Genomic DNA, 24,029 nt, shown 5'->3' on the forward strand with positions numbered 1-24,029 from the left:
TCCTGGAGCTGCCTTCAACACAGATAGGTGCCTCCTAGGTCCTCCCTTTGGCGTCCACCCAACACAGCTGGCTCCAAACAGGTTCTGGGGCTGATACCAAGCACATTCATCCCGTCCCAGAGCTGCCCCCCTCCCCCCGCCGGTGGCTTGCTGGCTGCCTATGGGGGGAGGGGTTGCAGCAACTGAGGGCCTATTCAAAGGGTCAGATGAAGGAAGAGGGGCTGCTGGGAAGCAGGCCACGCTCCCCACGAGCACCAGAGGGTTCAGGCTGCAAAACTCACCCTAATGAGGACAAGGAAAAGGCCAGGAAACAAGGGGGAAGGGACAGGCCCTCCAGGCAGCTTGTCAGCTCCTCTGGGCAAGCTATCTTAGGCGCAGAATGTTGCCCAGATTACCCCAGCGAGAGGGGATGTTTAAGGTCCCTAGAGCTCGTCGGGTGTGAGAGCCGCCCAGCAGCATGGCTTAGAGCAGCCAAACACAGGAAGCAGCAGGGAGATGCAGTCAGACAATGGAATCCCGTGGGTTAGGGCACGCAGAAAATCCTACTGAAAGGTCAGGAACTGAGCAGAGTGTGGAACAGGGGATCACAGGAACCCCCTGAGTTTGCGGCCTGAAAGGACATTTAACCCAGGAAACAGATTCCTCTTTCTAATCCCATTCACACATTTAGCTAACTGATTGTGTGTGTGTGTGTGTGTGTGTGTGTGAGAGAGAGAGAGAGAGAGAGAGAGAGAGAGAGAGAGAGAGAGAGAGAGCGCGCGCGCAAGCATGTGCGCATGTCTGGATCTCTCCTTCACTGTTGTGTATGCCAAGCTGCCTTAGCTCCAAAGTCTCAGGGTTCTTCCTCTTCCCAGCCCCTACTCCTCTTTCCCAGCAGAAACACTGGGGATGACAACCTGTCTCTCCCACAAACACCTCCAGCATTCAGGAGACCAGCGGATCCAAACTCAAGTCTCCCGCTTCCGTGACACTTTACCCACCTCCCCAGCCTTTGAAATATTATTTTAGGAGCTACATACAGGGACTATGGTGACTGCATGGACCACCACTCCACTTGTATCCTCAGCACGGGATGGATACAAGGAGTCTCTAAGGGCAAGGCCCACCCCAATCTCCATTTTCAAGGAGTTCTGGTGTCCAGGATGGGGTACAGCAGTGCCCGGGGTAGACTTGACAGAGTCTAGAGGTATTTGGGGTTGCCACAAAGGGTCAAGGACATTCAGGAATGTGAGAGATGCAACATCCTTCAAGACAGAGGGATCGGGCTGGAGAGACGGCTCAGTGGTTAAGAGCACTGACTGCTCTTCCAGAGGTCCTGAGTTCAAATCCCAGCAACCACATGGCGGCTCATAACCATCTGTAATGCAATCTGATGCTCTCTTCTGGTGTGTCTGAAGATAGCTACAATGTACTTATATATAATAAATAAATCTTTTTTTAAAAAAAGGCAGAGGGATTCAACCCAAAATATCCATTAATGCCAAGACTGAAAAGCCTCAGTATCTACCGATGAGTCAAGGAACCATCCTCAGGGGCTAGGATTTGGTGGTAAGGCGCTTGCTGGGCATTTGGACAACCAGGAAAAGGAAAGCCCTATTCTCTCAGGAGTGTAGCCAAAGACACAGGGTGGTAGCAACCACCACTGAACACTTATAACCTGGGAGGTCCTTCTGCCAGAAAGTAGGCTCTGAACATGCCCGTTTTATGGATCGGTAACTGAGGCCTAGAGGACAAAATGACTAGTAAATGCAGATGCCTCAGAGACAGACAAAGGATTTTTTTTTTTTAAGTAGACAGGAGAAAGACCAGGGGTTGTTGATATATATATATATATAGGCTAGAGAGAGGGCAAGACCAAAGACTAATTTCTCTATTTCTCCCTCAAAGTAAGCTCATTTTAAAAACAATTTGTTTATATTATGTTGGGGGGTGGGGTGTACGCCACACGCACGCGTGGTTCACGCTATGGCCTGGAGAGGATATTAGATCCCTTGAGGCTGGGGTTACTGACAGTTGTAAACCACCATGCGGGTGCTGGGATTTGTACTCAGGACCTCTAGAAGAGCAGCCAGTCTTCTTTATCCACTGAGCCACCTCTGCTGCTCCCAGTGTCAAAGGTATTATTTACTGATGGCTACTCTCAGGAGTCTCCCAGAGCCAGGATGTAGATATAATTCAGGGCTCACATAGTTCCATCCAGGGAAGGAAGTGAGGGGACACAAGAATCTCATAAGGTTGGGACAAGTTTCTGTCATCGTAGCTCATCCCAGCCTGCACCACTGCCAGATACCACTCTAAACCCTTCCTGCCCAGGCCGAGCCTGGCTGTGTAGGCTCTGCATGCTACCAGTTACTGCTCCGTGAGGAAAGCCATACACACACTGCCATAGCTCTGTAGGGTGTATGGACTCTTGATATTCAGTACAGCTCTGAATCCAAGGGCTGGGTGACTTTGGGCAAGTTACTTGGTCTCTCTGACCCAGTGTGTTCGGCTACGGCTATCAGTCTTTCTACATGTGTGGAGACACATAACACTGACAGGACCGTGAGTCATTGCTGTCACACACACCCCCGAGCCTGACCCCCTCTTATAATCAGTCAGGAGAAAGACTCAGAAACCTCAAACCAGTTTCCCCAAAACTTGCTGTGCCCCGACCATGTCTTGCAACAGCATACCTGTCTGGTAAAACCTCTCTGGCTGGTAGAGTTCACCAAAGCCCCTGCATGCTCAGGACTTGATTCCTGACAGACCTGAAGCTTTTCTGCGTACCATCTTCCCAGTCCCATCCTTCCCACTCTTCCTCAGACAGCGCTCCTCTGAGTTCATGTTCCTCTCAAGGCACAGGAAGCTCCTGAAGAGAGAACAGGCTAAAGAGAAGCCCGGCAGCTTCTCTCTGAGATTCAGACTTCGAATTATTCACTCAGAACGCTAAACCTAAATCCAGAGTGGTGGCTCACCCCTGTGATTTCAGCACTCAGGAGGCTGAAGCAGGGAGATCTTTGTTAATGCAAGGCCATCCTGGGCTACAGGAAGTTTCTAGGCTACCTGAGGGCTACAGAGCCGGAGTCGTCAGCCCTACCCCACGCCATGATGAGCTATGATGAACTATGCTCGGCTCTGCTCGTCCAATCCCCTCACAGCTCCATGCTGTGATGAGGTAAGTTCACGTGCTCTGCTTACCCAATCCCCTCACAGCCCCCATGCCATGACAAAGTAAACTCAGTAAGCTCACCCAATCCCCTCACAGTCCCACACCATGATGAGGCAAACTCGGCTCTGCTCATCCAATCCCCTCACAGCCACATGCCGCGATGACGTAAGCTCGCACTGCTCATCCAATCCCCTCACAGCCCCATGCCGCGATGAGGTAGCTCGCACTGCTCATCCAATCCCCTCACAGCATAGCTTCCTGCTTCCTTTGCACTTAGCTGGCCCCTCCCTCCATCTACAATGTTCTGTACCCAATCTCCTCCACAGTAGTTAACTTTTGGCTCAAATGTCACCTCCCAGTAGGCCTTCCCTGACATCCCAGCCATTTATGCCCCATGACTCCCATTCCTGACCAGACACTCTCTGGGACTCACTTGCTCAGCCTCAGTGTCTCCCCTCCAGAATGTGAGGTCAGTCTTAGTGACTCAGTGTGCACAGTGGCCCAGTGCTAGGTGCACAGCCTGGCTGGCAGGGGCCTGCAAGATGCATGCCTGACTGACTGAGTGCAGTGACAAGTGGGGGGTGAGTAAAGAAACTCTAAGACAGGGCTCAGTGGTTAGAGCACTGGCTGCTCTCCCAGAGGACCTAAGTTCAGTTCCCAGCACCCACACTGCAGCTCACAACCACCTGTAACTCCAGCTCCAGGGATTTGACTCCTCTGGCCTCTATAGCACCCCCACTTGTGCACATACCCACATGCAGACACCCCACACATGCACACATAATTTAAAACAACAAAAATAAATCTTGAGAAGTGCTTTTCGGGTTTTTTGTTGTCGTTGTTGTTTTTTGAGACAGGATCTCACAGTGCAGTCCTGGCTGGCCGGAAACTTGTTACATAATGTTATCCTATGTTACCCATACCAACATATGTTGTCATGCCAAGCTACCCTCAAACTCAAAGACATGCCCCTGCCTCTACCTCCCAAGTGCTAGAATAAAAAGCCTGGCTTTGGGGGAAATTAATTTTTTTTTTCAATAAAGGCAGGGTTTCCACAATTATACAATCCAGGCTTGCTCTAAACTCATGATCCTCCTGCCTCAGCCTTCATAATGCTGGGGTCCTGTGTCAATCTGGAGTGAGAGACTATCCCCAGACTGCAGAGAGGATTTGGGGCTCCTTGTGGGTCAATTACACCTAGAATAATCATGGAGCCCAGAGCTGTTGAGAGAGATTATAGAGCCAGGGGGAGCAGATCATGCCTGGGAAAAGGAGTCCAAGACAGTTCATACATACCTGGATACTACTTTTAAATCTTTAGCAAAGCAGCAAGCCCTACCCACATGGAAAGACTTTTCAAATAACAGGAGTCACAAGGACGTCTGACCAAGAAACCAGAAGCTTCCTCTATACCCTGTAGTCGCTGACCATGTGTCTCCACCTATACCCAGCATGGTCTATTAATCAACCCCTGGAGGCCACAGCACAGCAGTACAGCCTTCTACAGCAATGGTGGATGTCCTGTACAGGGTCTGCACCTCTCTGGCCATCACTGAAGTCTGCTGTATTTAGCCACAGACACTAGACATGGGACTTGAGCTACTGAGAAAAGAAAGGTGGCTTTCCTTATGTGACCCTGAACAGTCACACATAAGTAGTACTTGGCAGGAAGACCAGACACTTGAGAAAGTACCCACCCATCCCATGTGCCTAAGGAACTCCATGACCCTATCCAAGTCTCAGTGAGGGCAGAGGCCTTGAGTCCTCTCATCTGGCTTGCCCATTCTCAATTATGTAGTACGCACACAAATTCCTTTCAGGATCCTTCGAGAGGGCGGTGTTGACTTTGGAGCCTGCAGGAGTCTGCTCGTTCTTCGTTTGGATTTGTTTATGTTCTGGGGTGTTTTTAAGCTGGGGTTGTTTCTATCGTGCTGGGGATTGAACCCAGGACCCAGAGTTCAACATCTACTCCGCCACCGAGTCGCATCTCCTCCTGCTCACAAGACAGGTATAGGTGTGTAAACGAAAGGCTGGAGAAGCATGGGCGGGACACACACGCACTCACACACACACACACACACACACACACAAACACTCACATACAAAAACACACTCTCACACACACAAACACTCACATACAAACACACACACTCACACACACAAACACTCACATACAAACACACACACTCACTCACACACAAACACACACACACAACACAACACAACACAGGGACAGACAGACAGGACATGCCTGGAGATACAATCGAAGGAAGGAGGAGGTCCTCAGAGAACAGCATGGGAGAGTCACAAAGGCGGTGACAGGAGCAGGTAACAGGACCTGCAGTCAGCCAGAGAGGAGGAACACTGCGATTTAAACTGGGGGGTGGGGGTGGGGTCAGTACACAGGAAAAGGCCTTTAATCCCTGCTCCAGAGCCCATCTTAAGGGAAGAGAATTACTTGACAGAGATTGGTGATCACTGGGAAGGAAAAGGGGCCGTGTCAGAGAGCACCAGGACTATGGAGGACAGATTACTGGAGCCTAGTAATTACTCCCAGGCGCTAGATTTTGCTAGAGAAGACGCTGTTTCCCCCCAGCCAAGGGGCGGCTTGGCCTTTGCCTCAGATCTAGGGCAGAAGTTCCGACCATCAGACAAAGTCTGGCTCATTCTGCCTTCCGTGCAAGGAGAGAGCAACAAAGGCACGGCTGAGTCCCAACTGAGGCCTTAGACCTGGAGGGGAGGGGGGAGCAGGAGTGGGGAGAGGGCGGTGGGGATGGGGGGGGGGGCACTAGGACGGCTCAGCAGGTAAGGCACAGGTCACCAAGCCTCATCAACCCGAGTTTAATCCGTGGCCCATATGGCAGGAACTACCAGCTCCCACAAGCCGGCCGACTGCCTAGCTGCCTGACTTTCCCGTGTGCACACACAAAACAAACAAATGTAACTCTTAAAAAGAAAAAACAAAACGTGGAGGCGAGAGAGGGTGATTGATATACACGGCAAAAGCCCTGCAAGCCAGAAATGGCTCTCATGGTAATTTGAAAGGTCAGTTGTGAATGAGGCAGAGAGAGAAGAGAGTAAGAAAGCACTGAGCCCAGCAGGCCGCAGCCAGCGATGAGGGTTGCAGAAATGTGCCCATCGATAATAACCAGGGAGGGAGTGGGAGGAGAGTGTTTGCCAGTACACACGAGACCACGGGTTAGACAGTTCCCAGCCCATAGCCCATGGTTTTACCTTCAGGTCTGCACCCAGAAAGAAGAAACAGACACACATGGACAGTGTGTGTGTGTGTGTGTGTGTGTGTGTGTGTGTGTGTGTGTGTGTGTTTCTTGTCTCTGTCTCCCTCTTGGTATCTGTCTTTGTCTCCACCTCTCTCTGTCTCTGTTTATCTCTCTCAGTACGTCTCTGTCTCTCTTGGTGTCTGTCTCTGTCTTTGTCTCCACCTCTCTCTCTCTCTCTCTCTCTCTCTCTCTCTCTCTCTCTCTCTCTCTCTCTCTCCCCCTCCTCACAGGAATGCTCTCCAGGAAGCATCATAAGCAGGTATGACTGTGCCTTTCAACAAAGAGATGAACTAAGTAAGACATTCACAGACAGTAGAGGCTCGGTACAATGGGTTTGGCCTACAGTTTCAGCTGTTCAGGAGGCTGGGGCAAGAGGATCAGGTGAGCCCACGATGGGCCGGGAATGAGCTCAGTGACAGTATTTGCCTAACACGCAGAAGGCCTCAGTACCACACCCCACCACCCCCAAATACCTCAGGCTCTCTCTTGCCCAGCCTCATAGCACAAGCCTGTAATCACAGGTACTCGGGAGACTAAGACAGTATGGATCCCAAGTCCAAAGCTTGCCTGGCACTCTAATATTAAGGCTACAGACCCCACAAACCTTGAGAGTCCAACCTGAGCCACACAGCGAGACTCACCCCCAAATCCCAAACGCTACAAACACATAAACTGTAATTAAGGGGGAAAAAATTAAAGAGAAGAAATCTACTACGCCCGCAGCAAAACGAGGGCAGACAGGGAACCCTGATCCAAACACCTGATCCGAAACCTGAACATCTTTGAGTGCTGATCCTAAGTGGAAAATTCCACACCCGTTATCAAGTCCTGGCTCGTGGGCCATCCAAACAGGAGCCATCTGCCGGGCATGGTGGCTTACATCTGTAACCCCAGCAGCATCCAGGCAGCAGAAGTAGGAGGCCTGGGCGGAATGCCACCCCAGGGGGACTGCCTGTACAGAAGGCCTCAGAACTGACAACATTGTCTGAGGACATTTGTGTCCCATAAGGGATATGCGAACACGGCACTCGAGGTCATCCCCACAACCCATCACTATGCACACATCCCAATTATTGAAAATCTGAAATCCAGAAGAGTCCTGGTTTCAAGGCTTTGAGATGAGAGAAATTCAAACATTTATAAGTATTGCTTGAATGTTTGGTTGGTAAGAGAGGCCCAGATGTTGAGGCGGGCCCTCCACCTGGTACATTTGTTCGAAAGACCTTTGGAGGAAGAAACAGAAAGCTCTTTTTAGGGTGGAAACACTTTGGGGCAACAGTCTTCTAAATTAATAAAGAAACTGCATATTATATTACTACAAGTGGGGCTTAAAAAATGGGGCAGGTAAATTCCCCTCCTCCCCACTCCAGTCAACCAGAGAGATCAACTGCAAGGAGCCTGGAGACTTTAGTCAGTAAAAGCCTTGCTAAACAAGGATGTGAATTGGGATCAGCAACGCCCCTGTGAAAAGCAGGTTGTAATCTCTATGTTCCTGAGACAAGGACACAGCAGGGCCACACTTGCCAAGAGGAGGCAGCCAATGTCTAGTCGGAAAGCCACGATCAGAGAGAGGACTTCAGCATTTTGGGATAATTTAGACCCGATCTAGGGAGAGGAGCTCTCTCACACAGTCTTCCCACTACACACCGCAGGGCTGCCATTTCCTGGGATCTGAGCCGTCAGAGCGAGGACAGTTTAAACTATTAACATTTCTCGAAATAAAACTTCACGCAGGCTTCTCCGCAGCTGTGGCTTAAAGGCACTGGCGGTTGTTTTTCTTAGAGGTCCCTTGAAATTGACAGAAGGACTCTTCTTACCTCCCAGCCCAGCTCGCACTCTATCTCTCTGTGAAAGTCTTCATTTACATACAACAGAGGAAGATAGAGGGTCCTGTGTTAATCAAGGTCTGGGACTACTTAGCAAAATTGCTATACCTGTGATTCTCTAGCATCCTGACTCTATAAACACAGCCATCCGCAGGCGAGTCCAACAAAGAATGTCAGTGTTTGGGATTTTAATATGTTGGGCTACATCTGCGCCTGGTTTCCGAGGGGACCGTTCCCTCGCGCTGGTGACACAAGGCAGACTCCACACAGCTGCACCCCACCACTCTGCCCACAAAATGTACACGCAGCAGGATCAACGTGTAAGCAGCCTGAACGGGGAGCCTCCAGCCAGGGAGTGAACCAGGCTGCTGCAGACTCCAGGTTTCTGGCCTCTGAGACAGGGCCTTCTCTGACTCACACAGTTATGGCCAAACTCCTGCAAGGAAGTGTGCTGTGACCAGTCTTGCACAGAGAATGCAAAATGACAGCCCTGGGCCATTTCTGTCCCCTTGATGTGACTTTTCTGGGTTCATGCACCATCTTTGGGAAACTGGTCTACACTGAGAAACCTCTCTGCATCTAAATGAGCTACTGTGGCAAGAAAATAGCAGATTTTCCCAGCAAGCAGACAGTGAGTCCGATCCCTGGCGCTGAGCAGAGAGGTAGACGCCCCCCCAATTATCAAAGCCCCCAATTTTCCCCATGCTGCCAGCCATTGTGGGTATCCCTGCTGACCCTGAAGGGTTGTGACTCCAATGTTTGAAGCAAAACACAAAACCTGGCCCCTGAGCCCTACTTGGTCCCGTCATTCATCTTCACGAGCCTCAGTTTCCTAGACTGTGAAATGGGAAAACACGTGTCATAGCAGTGAGCTAAGAACCATTGAGGTAAGAAGGAAATACTGCATGGCACCTGGTGAGACCTCAGGAGCCGTTCCCCGTGCCAGCACTCCTAGTAGATGGTGCTTGTGATTTACGCCCGAATGGCTTACAGCAAATTGTCACCCTCGGCAACAAATGTCACCCTGGCATCTTGAAAGCCTGAAGGCTTTGTCTCCTGAGAAGTGAGCACTCTGGAAAATGCCAAGGATGATATAAAGGAGGTAAGAGGCAATAGACTCGGGAACTATCCCATTCATAATAAGTGATTACATAGGAAGAGAGCCGCTGATTGAAATTCAGAGAACCTGAAAACCCTGCGGACGAGGTGGCAGGATCAGATTTGAGAATTCTGAGCAAGGTCTGGTAAGAGGGCTCTGTGGGAGCCTTTGCCCGCCACTCAACCTGAGTACCCGAGTACTGAGACAGACCCACAGAGTGGAAGGTGAAAAAGCAACTATCAAAAGCTGTCCTCTGACCTACACACACACACACACATACACAGACACATAGACACACACACACACACACTCAGGCACACACAACACACACACACTCAGGCACACACAGACACACACACACAAACAGACACAGACACACATAGGTACACATAGGTACACACAGACACACACATACAGACACATACACACCACACACAGAGACAGACACACAGACACACACAGACATATGCACACACAAGCCCACACAGACACACACAAACACACACAGACACAGACACACACAGGCACATGCACAGACACACACACAGACACAGACACACACAGGCACACACAGACACACACACACACATACAGACACATAAACACCACACACAGAGACAGACACACAGACACACACAGACATACGCACACACAGGCCCACACAGACACACACAGACACAGACACACACAGGCACATGCACAGACACATACACAGACACAGACACACACAGGCACACACAGACACACGCACTGACACACACACACACACAGGCATGCACAGACACATGCACGCACACACACACACACACACACACACACAAATAAACACACCAGGGTTGGTGGTGTTGGCCTTTAATCCCACCCCTCCCAGAGGCTGAGTCAGGAGGAACACTGATCAGCCTGCTCTACATATTGAGCTCCACACCCAGAAGGGCTGCACAGAAGGAGCCATCTCCAAACAAAAATATGACATTCCAAGCTAAGTATGTTGACACATGGCTGGCTGGCTGCCCTAGCTACTCCCTTTAAGCTGTAAGTTCAAGACCAGCCTGGACAACATAAAAACATCTCAGCTCAAAGAAAGAAAACAAAACTTTAACAGTTGGGGATCTGAGGCAGGTCTGGGAGAAGCCTGTGCCACACACTGAGTTCTTGGGCTGTGGAAATAGCTCAGGAGATAAAGGGGCTTGGTGCCAAGCCTGAGGACCCGAGTTCTGTCTTTGGGGCCTATGTAGTTGAAGAAGCAGGTCTCACAAAGGTCTCCTCTGGCTTCTCTGTACGTACACTGGGGCACAAAGACACACATACACCAAAACCAATGCAATAAAACAGAATTTCAGCTGGGGCTAGAGAGGTGGCTGGGAGGCCAAACCCTTGCCTAGAAAGCACAACACCCTAGGTTAAATCAATCACCTCCCTACTGATTCCTATCAGAGTCTCTGAGTTCCCAGAGCCAGCTGGACGCCACGCAGCACCAAGCCCTGAATAAAGTCCTGAGCTTTTCCAGATGGCCCACCTCATCTCCGGGGGAATTTTCCCTTACTTGTGGAGACGGCCAGGGTAGGTCCAAGTGTCTAGACAGCAGCCAAAGGGCAGCCACGTGACACACGGCCTGCACCCTATTGTTCAGAGAAGGCTGGTGAGTTATCCACACCCAACCAACAGCCTTCCTGCTGAGACCCGGCCAGTCCCCTTCTGTTCCTGTTCAAACAGCCCTGGCAGAGACTTCTGCTGCTCATAACAGAACCCACACAGGATGCCCACTCAGCAATGGTGGTGCAGGGGGTGGCACACGTGTGCCTCTCTCTTCCTCTCTCCTCAAGTTAATTAATTACTTATCTTTTGGGGACAGCAATACTGAACATGGAGAACCACAAGAAAAGTGGCCTAAAGGGACAATTAGTGTTCACAGCCTGGATCACCACACTGGGGATCTCTGAGGTAAATGGGGCTGAAAGAAGTATAGGCCTTGTCCCCAACACATCACAAATGTCACAGCTTGACCACAGACAGACTTCAACTCTATGAACCTCGGTGCCCCAGGTCAAAGGTCAGGGTGTAAAACCTGAATGACACTCAGGTGACTGAGTCAGGGGAGTGTTCTGATACCCAGGCAGAGGTTGTTGGGATCCCAGCCCTTGGGAACAGAAAGCAGGAACATCCAGAGTTCAAGGCCACCCTTCACTACACAGTAAAGTCAAGGTTAGCTTCAGTTATGGGAAACCAAGTTCTGCTCTCCAGAGACCCTGCCTCAAAATAATAACAATAGTAATTAATTATGAAATGGCTCAGCAGTTAAGAGCTAATACGGCCCTTGCTGAGAACCCAAGCTCCATTTGCAACACCCACAATTCACAACCGCCCCCACCCCTGACTCCAGGGATCTGAAACCCCCTCCTGGCCTCCCCAGCACCCACATTCACTGGCTCATAACCGGCAGGCATATCATTTAAAATAAATAAATATTTTAAGAGAAAGATGCTCTAAAAACAGCAGCAGCCGGAGCAGACCCCCTCTCCACAAGGAGGGCCACCAAAAGACTGGCAGAAAGTCCCTTAGAAACAAGAGGGCCTCTCCCCTCAGATTCTGAGCAACGCCGGGACCTCCAATCACTCTGAACGGTGCAGAGGCCAGCGGGTCAGCAGGCTGAGCCACTGTAACGGAGGAACACTCCCAAGTATGTACGACGAATGCACTCACAGACAGAGATTTCCTGGTCCCCAGGTAACCCTGGGCAACCCTACACAGCGTACCAGGCAGGCTGGACAGTGTACACAGCGACCCCCACAACCTCTTCTTGGGACAAGAGCAAACACAGCCAGGAAGGACTCCCTGTTCTCTATCTAGTCCTGGCTGCCGTTTGGGGGCGCTCTCATGTTCACACACCATTCTGAACAAGCACCCTACTATGTGAGCAAAACTCACCTGAACTTTCCCGTCCTGTTTAGGGAAAACGAAGCCATAAACCATAACTCAGCTCTGGCAAGGGACAAGCATGGACCAAGGAGTCTGGCTCGCTGGCCTGTTTTAAAAACTCTCTGCTGTTGGCAGCTGTGGAGAGGGCTTGCTCCACATCTCTAAGGCATGGTGCCAGGGCAAGAACCTTGCGATCCCAGATCCCAATACTTGGGAGGTACTTGGGAGGTAGAGGCAGCAGGGTCAGAGGTTCAGGGACACAACTTCACCTGCGTAACAAGTTGGAAGGCAACCTGGGATCCCACTCAAAAAAAAAAAAAAAGTTCAGAGGTCAGAGGATAAAGTGCTCACAGCAAAAGCTAGACAACCCGTAAAAAAGCCAGACCCGGGAAGATGGGTGTATAACCCCAGATCGTGGGGGACAGTGAAGACAGGCAGACACTAACCAGGGACTTGATGGTCAGACAGTCTAGCCAAAATGGCCACCTCCAGGTTCAGTCATCTCATGTCTCAAAAACTGAGGTGGAGAGCAAGAGAAAGATCTCCAAAGTTACCTCAACGAGCCACACTTAGTCAAGCACGAATGCACGGGTACACGCAACACACATGCACACACACAAGGCCACATTACCTTAGATGGGGGTGTGGCACACTTGGAGGTCAAGGTCCTTCCAGAGAAAACCGCGTGCCCCTGAAGAGCACCAAGCGGAAGAGCACAGGGTAGCAACGCTGTCTCCACACAGTCTCTAGAATGACAGAACCCTAGCAAGCCGGAGACAATTACCTTTTCCCTTTAATCTATGTGTAAGTGTGTATGTATCTGAGTGTGTGTACGACACACGTGTATGCCCCTCCAGAAAGGGCTTCGATTCCCAGAGGTCATAGGCAGTTGTGAGCCACGGGTACTGGAACCAAACTCAGCATCTCTGAAAGAGCGGCAACCTCATATCCTGACCACTGAGCTGTCCCTCCACTCCGTCCATTATCTTGAGTGGGTCATGGTCTACTGAGCCGATACTTGAGTTAGCAGTCTTCACTGTCCACTGTGGATCAGACTAAAACTACTCCAAAGCCGTTCACAAAAGGCAAGCCTGAGGAGCCAGCTTCCCCAGCGCTGGGATGGACGAGCTGAGGGAGGCAAGTGGGCCGCATACTGATTGGAAGGTGCTAAGGGCCGCTGAACTGGCTCAGTGGGTAAAAGGGCTTGCTGCCAAAAACAGAAGATCTGAGTTTGATCCCAGGGTATCTCATGTTATATAGAGAACCAACTCCAGCAAGCTGTCTTTCTGACCTCTACCTGTGTATAGCCACACGTGCATGTGTGTGTGTTACCTATGCACACAAAATTGCAAAATAAATATATATATTTTGGGGGTTGGGGATTTAGCTCAGTGGTAGAGCGCTTGCCTAGCAAGCGCAAGGCCCTGGGTTCAGTCCTCAGTTCCGGGGGGGAAAAAAAAAATATATATATATATATACATATATATATGCACACGAACAAGCACACGAACTCATGGCTAGCCACCACAGAGACAGGAAGGCATGTGCAAACAAAAAAGAAAAAAGAACCCACACAGATAAGAGCAGTAACTGTGGGTACACACATCTTCTCTGTGAATAACTTTGAAGACCTAGAAGCGGACGGCCCAGCATTGACACGCATAACCAGCAAACCTGCATCTCTGTTTCTAATACCACTGTCCCAAAAAGGGCCTGAAGCTGAACATGCAGATGACGACGACGAAGCCAGATCATAAACAGTCATAAACAGACCACGGAGACAAGTTGGCCCAGGGATGCCCAGAGACAACAGAGCGCTCCTAGCAGCCCCGAGAAGCAATCGGTAATAAGTAGCAAGGGATAAACCCAAGGGCACAGGAAATGATCCTTGGGTCCACAATGCTACAGAGGAACAGTGAAGCATACTTCTGAGAAGGCGGCTCAGCAGTTAAGAGCACTGGTTCTTCCAGAGGACCTGGGTTCAATTCCCAGCACCCACATGACACATAACCCCAGTTGCAGAGTATCCCCAACACCCTCTTCTGGTCTCTGTGGGCACTAGACATGCACAAGGTACACAGGCACATGTGCACACAAAACATCATGCCCAGAAAATTCAACAAATAAATAAACCTTTAGGGGAGGACAGAAAGACACAGGGGGAACAACATCATCTCCACTGTACAGAATTTAAAGCAGTCACTCTGTCCTGGAGGAGGAGGGGCACAATGCCCTGCTCCTGGCATGTGGCTCAGTGACTTCCTTTAGGAGAATGTACTGTGGGGACCACTCACTGCCTAGCATTAACAAGTGGCAGGTCTCACCCGGAGCATCACATAACCCTCGCATGGTGGCACAGGCCTGTAAGCCCAGCACTCAGGCAGATCACCCTGGACTACACAGCAAGTTTGAGGACAGCATGAGCTACCGTGAGCCTCTGTTCACACACACACACACACACACACTCGAGTACAATTTGAAAAATGTCAATTAAAAACAAAGGTCTGAGAAACTAAGGAGACAGTGTCATGCATCTTGGAAGAGAAAGGGGGCCTTTGACAGGAAAACTGAGGATGTCTGAATCCAGTGTGGGCTCTATGAATTCAGAACATCTAGATTTGCCAAAGAGAACAGAAACGGGAGGGGTGGGGAAGGGTGGAGTGGGGTGGGGTGAGGCAGGGCTGTGTAAGTATTCTTGAAATCTAAAACTCTTAAAAATGAGCTTACTGGGGTTGGGGATTTAGCTCAGTGGTAGAGCGCTTGCCTAGGAAGCGCAAGGCCCTGGGTTCGGTCCCCAGCTCCGAAAAAAAAGAACCAAAAAAAAAAAAAAAATGAGCTTACTTTGAAAACAGAACTCGATAGGGGAGAACGGCTCCCTCAGAACCAGCGGCCACCAAAAGTCTTTCTAGCAACATCTGTGTTGAGTCTGCGTGATCCGGAAGAGAGCCGCCAGAAGCCAGGGCAGCGTGTTCCAGAAAGACAGAGGCACAAACTCCCAAGGACAAACAGAAGGACACAGGGAGAAGCTGGGAAGAGTTGGTACAGGTGAACGGGTGTCACAGGGCAATGGAGAAGCAGGTCCCAGGGGACAGCAGACAAGCAGAAGGATGTCAGGAGGTGGGTGGGGGGAACTAGAAGTTTAGGAAGATAAACGTGAGTGGAGGCTGATGCCCTATGTATGTGTGCACTCGGGTGCCTGTGTACATGTGCACGCACACGTATGGAGGTGTGATGTCAACCTCAGGCCTTATTCCTCAGGTGCTGTCTGTCCGTCCACCCACTGTATTTTCCCAGAGAAGGTCTCACATTGAAACCAGGGACTCAAGACAGGATTTTTACATAAGTTCTTTACCACCTGGAGCCATCCCCTCAACCCTACAGAACGGTCCTCAGTGCCCTGAGAAAGTCACCCAGAGCTGATAAGCAGAGGGGAAACAGCATTGGCTTATGAACTTCTAGGCACTTCTTGGTATATAATGACAGAAAAGGTCTCTCCACAGTGGGTGAGACAAGCAGGTCCCTGGGGACTTTCTCAAATTGGTGGCCCATGACTGTTGTCTTTCTGGAAGATTTTACCCTGTCCTGCTGAGGAGAGTCCAGGAACGAGGACGTCTTGACACGGCCTCCTCTCCCCATTCATCACCTATTGGAGACTTAGTGTCTTCGCTTGCAGGGTGGGATTACCTCCCACTTCAGACGGGGATTAGGCAGGCCCAACACTAAAGATTCCTGTTGTCCCATGGGCCTTCAGGCACACCAGCGTCTCTGTCCCAGACAGCCTTAGGTGGGAGGAGGAGCCTGAGATAGCAAGAAATTCCACACCCGAGTTTACAAATAATAAAGTGAGCCAGGCACAGAGTGGCAGTGTACACCTTTAACTCCAGCACTCCGGACGCAGAGGCAGGTGGATTTCTGTGAGTTCAAAACCAACAGGACCTATCTACAGAGTAAGTTCTAAGCCAGCCAGAGTTGTGTCGTGAGACCCGGTCTCCAAAGGGAAAAGGAAAGGGAAGTAGACAGAAGACAGACAAAGATGAAGACCTAACACCGCCCAGCCCCTCTTTATAGACTCTCCCTCAACCTCTCTACTCTGGCCTGTGTCACCAGGACAAGTCTCTTCGGCTTCAAGGTGCTCCCTCAGTCCTGATCAACTGTCAGCCAAGGCTCTGGAAGGCCACGCCCTGCTCCAGCTCTCCGGGTTCCTTGCCTCTTGGAACAATGACACTAAGATGACCTGTACATGCTGGGACAGCTAAGGCAAGGGGCAGGGCAGTGAGCCTTGCCTCCTCCTCCTCTTCTTCCTTCTCTTCCTCTTCCTCCTCCTCTTCCTCTTCCTCTTCCTCCTTCCAACTCCCAGCCAGCTCTGTATGACCACCTGACCCCTAGCTTGACCCAAATAATAGACTGTCTTTTCTTTTCTTTTCCTTCTTTTTTTTTCTCAAGCCCCAGGATGCTCTCTTTTCTTTCAGGTGCCTCTAGGAAGTCCTATTTTATGACATCCTGGCCAGATGAGAGCCTCCTGGAAGGATCTGTAACAGCCCTTCCTGCAGCCCCTCCCACCTCCCAGACACAGCCTGGAGCTGCAGCAAACGCACAGCACAGCCGTTAGTCTATTGTGGCAAATACGTGACAGTCCTCCAAAGGGCTGCCGTTAAGAGCGCCCAAGGCACAAGCAAATACCCCCCTTGGGGTGCCCCACGAACTCTCACTGAGCAGGAAGACAGGCCCAGGCCACTGCGGGCTCCCCACAAACAGAATAAACAGAGAAGAGACCACAGTTTGCTCCCAAGGCAGGCACTGGCCTCCTCACTCCCTTGTAATTGCCAACCAAGACCACCATTTCCCAATGAAGCTGGTCCCACCCCACCCACAGATTGCCCAGAGGCCTGCTGTTACAATCAGGAAGCCCGCCACAGCTGCAGACCTCAGTGGCTTCTGCAGAAAGCACATTTAGACTCCTGTAAGGATCGTTCTGGGGAGAAGCAGGCAGGCAGGCACCCTCAGCCCCAGACACACACCCAAAATTTACCACAGGGCAATGCCGGGCAAGTCGGCACACCTACACAGGCACAGCAGGGAAGGAGGAGGACTGAACCATGTCTCCAGAAATTAGGTTCATCCATCAAAAGACCCTACAGTGTCGCAGCCAGCCGCTCAGAGAGAGTGTCTCACCTCTCGACAACAACAAAAGAAATCCCCCTCTCCTGGAGGTCGGAGTGGATACTCTGAGATTTTTTTTTTTTTTACTCACCTTTGGAGCGAGTAGAGATGTCCATCCCCTCCACCACCTCCTGCTCCGTTTTTATCTCCTCTTCAGCCAAGCTGAAATAGAACAGATTATGTATGTTTAGGTAGGCTGCAAATGGTCTCTGTGGGGGCAGCCGCTGAAGAGGCAGAGAGCAAACCCGCCTTCTCTCGAGGCCGTCCTTATGGGAAGGGGGGGGGGGGCACACCTGATTTCAACCAAGTGTCAAGACGCCAAAGGACTTCTTTAAAATACCAGAGTACTAAAAATACGTTTTCAAAAACTCCGATCCCCATTTCAGTTGTCATACCTACTTCATTAAGAGACGGTGAGGGATATGTTTTTAGCTTAGAAACTAAGTACAACCTACCAGTTTCTATCCTAAAGAACCCAGCCTTCAAAATTAGCAAGTCTCTCACTGCTAACACCAGGGTGCCATGAAGGGAGATTAGAGAAGCCTTTCACAGGGGTGCCTAGAATTCTACCCAGTAGTTCCTGGGCCTCCCCGTCCTGAACCTAACAGCTCCCCAATGAGTCAGGAACAGGACAAAAACCATAGCGGTTAGATTACGAAGTAGAAAACATGACCAGATTCTAGCTGCCTTTATCACAAGAATCAGGAGCCTGGGGTCTCTGGGCAGCCTCAACCCCACCAAGCATGGCTTCCTTCTGAACTGTGACTAATTACAATCCAGCGTAGACACTGGAATGAGGAAGGGTTATTTAAAGGACAGGGGCTGAGCAGAAAGCTGGGCTAAGGAAGGAGAAAGGCAGGCCCCCTTAGCAAGGAAGGTCTGTCATCCAGAACCTTCTCTGCCTCCCTGCTGGAACACAGGTTCAACCGAGGGCCCTGTCAACCCAACACTTCACAAGTCAAGCAGAGGAAACGCAGATCTGCTGTTACAGGCAGGGACTAGAATGTTCCAGGATACCGCTTTGCTGAGAAGCTAAGCAATCGCTCTAGGTACCATCCCAGCACCTAGAAGCAAGAAGAAAATGGATGTGTCACCAAGTGATGTGGCTGGAATTTTCCATTAGGAAGGCTGGAAGGCAAGACAGGCAAACAGCTGAGAACACTGTGCTGTGTGCATCCCATGCTCTGTGTGAAAAAGGCAGCCTCAAGCCTGAAAGATCAGGGGAAGATGGGAGTCCTGTCAGGGAGAGCTCCAGGTGGTAGGGGAGGACAAAATTCAAGCCAGGAACGAGGCAGAAGGAGAAAAGGTTATTGCACACGACAGGAGCCAGAGAGTCCTCTGACTTTAACTAGTCCCAAGAGAGAAGGGGGGGGTGGTTTGGGTTCGAATTTGAATATTAACACACTTAGCATTCTGATGCGGGGCCTGGGTAACAATTTCATTTAGTCTGCATCTGTGGACGGAGCAATGTCACAAATCACCAAAGAAATACTGACACCCTGTCACAGGTGATCCTTCTCAAAAGCCCGCCTGCCAGACCCAAGCGCCAGGTACATGGCACCGTCATGGAACAATCCAGAGGACAGGGAAGATGCACTTTCTACTCTGGCTTCAGGAGAAAGCACTTCCAACACAAATACTGCCTGAACCTCGGGCTGGTCGTCTGTCCGAGTGCTGCTGGGGGCTGGGGGCCAGGGATGGTTCTTGTAGCCAGAGAAGGGGTAGATGGTTAACTTCAAAAGCACAGCCCTAGCAACTGGAATTCTGCTCCCCGCTCTAGCATGAGGCCTGAGAAATGTATCCCACCCATATTTTGAATGAGTGATGGGGTGAAACGTTAATCTGTGCTCCAACTGAAAAGGACCAGTGGGGAAAGAAACAATTATGACTCTCAGAGCTCACACACACACACACACACACACACACACACACACACACACACACACGAATCAAGGAGAAGGACCTCGCTGAAGAGAACAATTCCGTGGCTCAGAAGAGCCTAGGGGGGCTGAATACTTCAGGCAGGAATGCAGCGGAGTAGCTAGGAAAATGCAAAGTAGTTTCGGGGTGGCTGCTGAGTTTAAGATAATCAATTCTGAAACAGAAGGGAGGGGGGTTCGAGCTGTTTCATCTTCCCAAGCACCACAAGTGATAACCACAGTCACCTGACTTTAGCGATGGCACCACCAATTTTGAGCCTAGAATCTTCCAGCACCACCGAGGAAAACCATCTTTTGCTCACACCAGCGAGCCACCCCTTCAAAGGCAACCCCCATCTGTGCAAGTACATGCACACACACACACACACACACACACACACAACACATAGGCACGCACGCACAAGTGCACAACCTGTATTTGACTGAACTGACGATTGCAGCATCTGAATTTAAGAGAGAAGGGGGGAAAAAAAGAGAGAGAGAAATACTTCGTTTACAAAGAGCAAAGACCAAAATCCAAAACTAGTCATTTTCGAATAGCCACATCTGAGGGACTTCCTCTTACCCACACACCCATCTCGGCTTTCTTTTTCTTTTATTTTTGTTTTTGTTGTTGTTGTTCAGGGTTAAAGCCAGGGTATGCTACTGGAAAGGAAGAACTATAAATAATCTTATCAAAGGTGCTGATGAGAGAGTTGTATCTTCCTAAATGCCTCCCCCACCCCAACCCCCCCCCCCGTCCCTCCCCCAGATCTTGGGCAATTTAGTTTTAGAGCTGTTTGGAGATTGTGGGGTGGAAGTAGGGGGCAGGCAGCCTAATGACAATCTTTAGAAAGAAAACTGCAGCTGGGGAAAGAAAATACTTTGAACTTTTGCCATTAACACATTAAAAGTCTTAGCATATGCAAACTCCCCCCTCCCCCGTTTGCCACACAGCCCTCCCTCTGCACCCCCCTCGCTACCAGAATCCAACAAACCTGATCATTCCCACCCATAACGGAACAAGTCCTATTTCCAAGCTGACATTTCTATTTTGTAAAGGTCTGCTAGGGTGAGTGAACACATGAAGGACACAGTGAAATAAGCCAAGAGTTAAAATATATATATATATATATATATATATATATATATATATATATATATATATATATATCAACTAGTTGCATACATTGTACACGCACGACCATCAGGACTTAGGCTCATATTTACCCAAGGCACTTGCTGGGGGATCCACAGACTGCTACATTTCAGGCACCAGAAAGAAGAACCAGCACCTGCAAACGCAATCAAGTCCATCTCGTCCCCTTGCCCAAAAAGAAGACTCCCACATAACTCATTCCCTGAGCAAGAAAATCTGGGCTTCTAAACCGACACGCACTGGGGAGAGAAAAAAGCAAGCAATTAAAAGTTGCATATGCACTTCTGCCCTTCCAGGAAACCTCAACCCTTCTGACTATCAAAGCTGAGGACTCAGGGAGGGTCCGTGTCTCACCCCCTTCAACACTTCCGAAGGACAGAGAGAAAAGAAAAGCCTAAGCATTTGACGGGGTGTCAGGGGAGAGCGTGGATGGATATACAATAGGCAGATCTTTCTTTTCCCAAGTGCCCTTCCTGCTTGACTTTTACAACAATCTGTAAGCCAGCTAGAACACAGAACCAGCATGCAGAAGACCTTGCTGCCCTGGTCGGAAGAACATCACACAGCAAATTCAGGAAACCATGCACCAAGTCCCAAGTCTCCTAGGTTTTACGTTCATTCAAAAGACCAAAAGGGTGCAGGCTGTAAGAAATACTTTATACCCAAGGCATAGAGAGCATCCTTTCCCCCATGTCACAACCGTCAGCATCAAGATGTAAAGGGGGAGTGGGGTGGGGGAAGAGAACAAAAACAAAACCAAACCAAGCATGCTCCTCTAAATCTGCAAATAAATTCCTTTAATTGGGGGAGGGGGGACGGTTAGCAAAGCGCCTTCTGCAATCACTCACCTAAAACGGGCAGTCATCGGAGCTAAGCTATTTATGCAGGATTCTTAAAATGGCGGCTGGCAACCGTGCCTCATTCCTCTATTGAAGCTAAAATGGTAGCAGTTTGTTCAATAGCCGAGGCTCATGTTTTAAGGAGCCCTGCTAGTTCCAAAGCCGCCTTCATAAACATCAGAACTAGGAAACGCTCCACCAAAGGACACCAACAATCCAAACGTTTGAAGAATAAAAAAAAAAAAAAAAAGGGGAAAAAAAAAAAACACAAACTGCAGTCAGTGGCAGGGAGACTTAGTGAAGTCACAGGTTCCTAAGGAAAGCCATTTCTCTCAGGCGTCCAGCCTTCCTCAGGAGACTGTGCTGGGCCCCTTACCCTGCACTGAGGTGGGTGGACGGTTAGGAATTACGCGGCCCCCTGGCATAATGTGAAGACAGACAGGTGTCTCTGCAGCGCAGAGAGCTGTCCTAGAGAGCAGGCTGCGGAGGGAGGAAGCTCGTGTGCCCTTCTGAGTCCAGAGCAGCACTGCTCGACATCACTTCTCCAGGTAAAAAAGAAATCTCCCAGAACGGCAGGCATCTAAGACGCAAAGCTACAGGGCTGCACCTCTGTCTGAGGCCAGGGTGAAAACGTAGACAGACTGTGAGCCTAGAAACCTGCCACCACCAATGCAGCAGCCACTCCTGAGGCCGGGGAATCATAGCAAGGACAGATCCTCAGCCTACAGAGGACTAACCCAAGTCCACGGAAGACTCTCACAAATGAGGTTTCCGTCCACCTCCCCCCAAAGAGCCCGGGAGGTGACAATGCACTTTGTAAAGCCCCTTCACAGGCCAAACTATTAATACCCTCATGGTGGCCAACGTCACTGACTGCTAAGGTCTGAGAGCTAAGGTTCCTCTAGCACTGGGCTCAGGGAGTTTCAAGGTGACAGCTTTTCAGCTCCTAGGGAGAAAGAAGGGCACCATGCCCAAGGCTGAGCCGGGCAAGGCCGGGCCACTGGCTGGGAGCCGGCCTGCAGGTAGGTGATCCGGGTAGGAAGGGCCTGGCTGGCAGCATGCTGGCTGCAGAGCTGGCAGGGCCTCCCTGTTTGTCTGGAAGGAAAACAGAACCCAAGGGGGGGGAAGGGCAGCCAGAGCCCAGCAACCTGAGGCCAAGGGTAAGTCCAGAGTTGCTTTTGCATTTGAAGAACATCCTTGAAGACTTCTAAACCCACCACTGCCTTCTACATCTGAGCCATGGAGAGGGGCCCCTTGAATGTGTCTTTCTTCTCAGGGTCAACCAGAGGCAAAGAGATCCACGGGCTGGCAAACGGGTGCCTCGGTCAGAGGAGCCACAAGGGGAAAGAAAGCAAACAGAAACAAAAGAGATCACACATTTGACTAGGTTGGACTTCCCAAACATAGCCTGCCTCCAGGGTTACCAGCCTTCTAAAATGACACCAACACACACACACACACACACACACACACACACACACACACACACACACCCCTTTTCCTTAAGACCTGCACTGCCTCTCTGGAAGAAAGAGGGAAGGCTATTGTTTTATCCCTAATTTATAATCCAAGGGACCTCGTGCTTTCTGACTCAAATCTTTGAGCGTCGTTGATTATAAAAGTAACTAGACTTGGCTGTAACATTTCTGCAACGTTCTCCCTCTACAATTAGAAGAAGAAAAAAAAAAGAACCCTGAAGAAAGTTTACTGAGTGATTATATGTAATTAATTCCTAGTTAAGACTGAGCACTGGCCATTTTCTGTAGCTAATAAAAGCAGATGCTCCCCTCCCCCACATGAAAGCCACTTCATCTCCCGAAGGAGAATGGTGTACCCATCTTGGAAGGTCTTAAACGGGAGAGAGGGTGGGGAGAAGGCTGGGAGATGAGAGGGAGGGAGTCACTGGAGAGAGAGAGAGAGAGAGAGAGAGAGAGAGAGAGAGAGAGAGAGAGAGAAGAGGAGGAAGAGGAGAGAGGGAGAAAGGATGGAAGAAAAGGCGGAGGGAGGGAGAATGGGATGGAGGGAAAGAGGGAGGGGAGAGAGAAAGAGAGGAAGGAGAGGGGGAGGGGAGAGAGAGGGAGAGGAGGAGCAGGGAGAGAGAGAGAGGTGGAGAGAGAGAGAGATCAAAAGCACCAGTGTCTGTATCTGTTCCTTTGCAGCTGTGAATCCTCTTTGGGGACCAAGGAAGCAGGAGGAAAAAGGAAAACAGCCCATCAGTTTGTTTTCGCCTCTGCAATTTGCACAAAGTGTTGAACCTTCCACCTAGATGAGGGAAAGCAAGGTGGGGGATGGGAGAGTCCTAGGGGTGGAATGCAGGCGACTCCTCAGCTTGGCCACCTGCTTTTCCTAAAAGGAACAACAACAACAACAACAAATGGTAGAAATTTCCAGAAGTCCTACACTCAGGCCACTGCAAATGCCAATCTTTAACCTTTCCCCTAAATCTACTGGTTTAAGAGTACAGGAAGAAGAGGGAACCCCGTTGGGCTAGTCTGTGGGCCAGCACCGAGATCCCACCGGGTCCAACTGCAATGCAGACTTTTTTTTTTTTTTTAAATTCTCCCTTTAGTAACTGGGAAAGTATGCTACTTCAAAAGCAATTAACTTTTTACCAACCCCAGGCCTGGTGGTAGCCACGAAGAGAAGCAGCCAGCTTGAGCCAGGGCTGGGAAATTGGCT

At 50.2% G+C, this 24,029-nt stretch overlaps 1 protein-coding gene across 23 annotated transcripts in view; it reads right to left on the minus strand.

The window, feature by feature from the left end:
* Window positions 1–24,029, minus strand: part of Zmynd8 (zinc finger, MYND-type containing 8) — a 113,221-nt gene that overhangs the window by 73,105 nt on the left and 16,087 nt on the right. For 17 of the 23 annotated variants that reach the window (XM_063283406.1, XM_063283402.1, XM_006235571.5 and 14 more), the window contains one exon: window positions 17,525–17,595. In XM_063283406.1, the coding sequence (XP_063139476.1) occupies window positions 17,525–17,595 (71 nt within the window). Of the gene's footprint in view, window positions 1–281; window positions 17,596–20,582; window positions 23,224–24,029 lie in introns of those variants that run through there. The other 6 variants (XM_063283396.1, XM_017591609.3, XM_063283404.1 and 3 more) reach the window with 5 other exon arrangements.

This window comes from Rattus norvegicus, chromosome 3 (assembly GCF_036323735.1).
Source record: "Rattus norvegicus strain BN/NHsdMcwi chromosome 3, GRCr8, whole genome shotgun sequence".
Taxonomy (NCBI): Eukaryota; Metazoa; Chordata; class Mammalia; order Rodentia; family Muridae; genus Rattus; species Rattus norvegicus.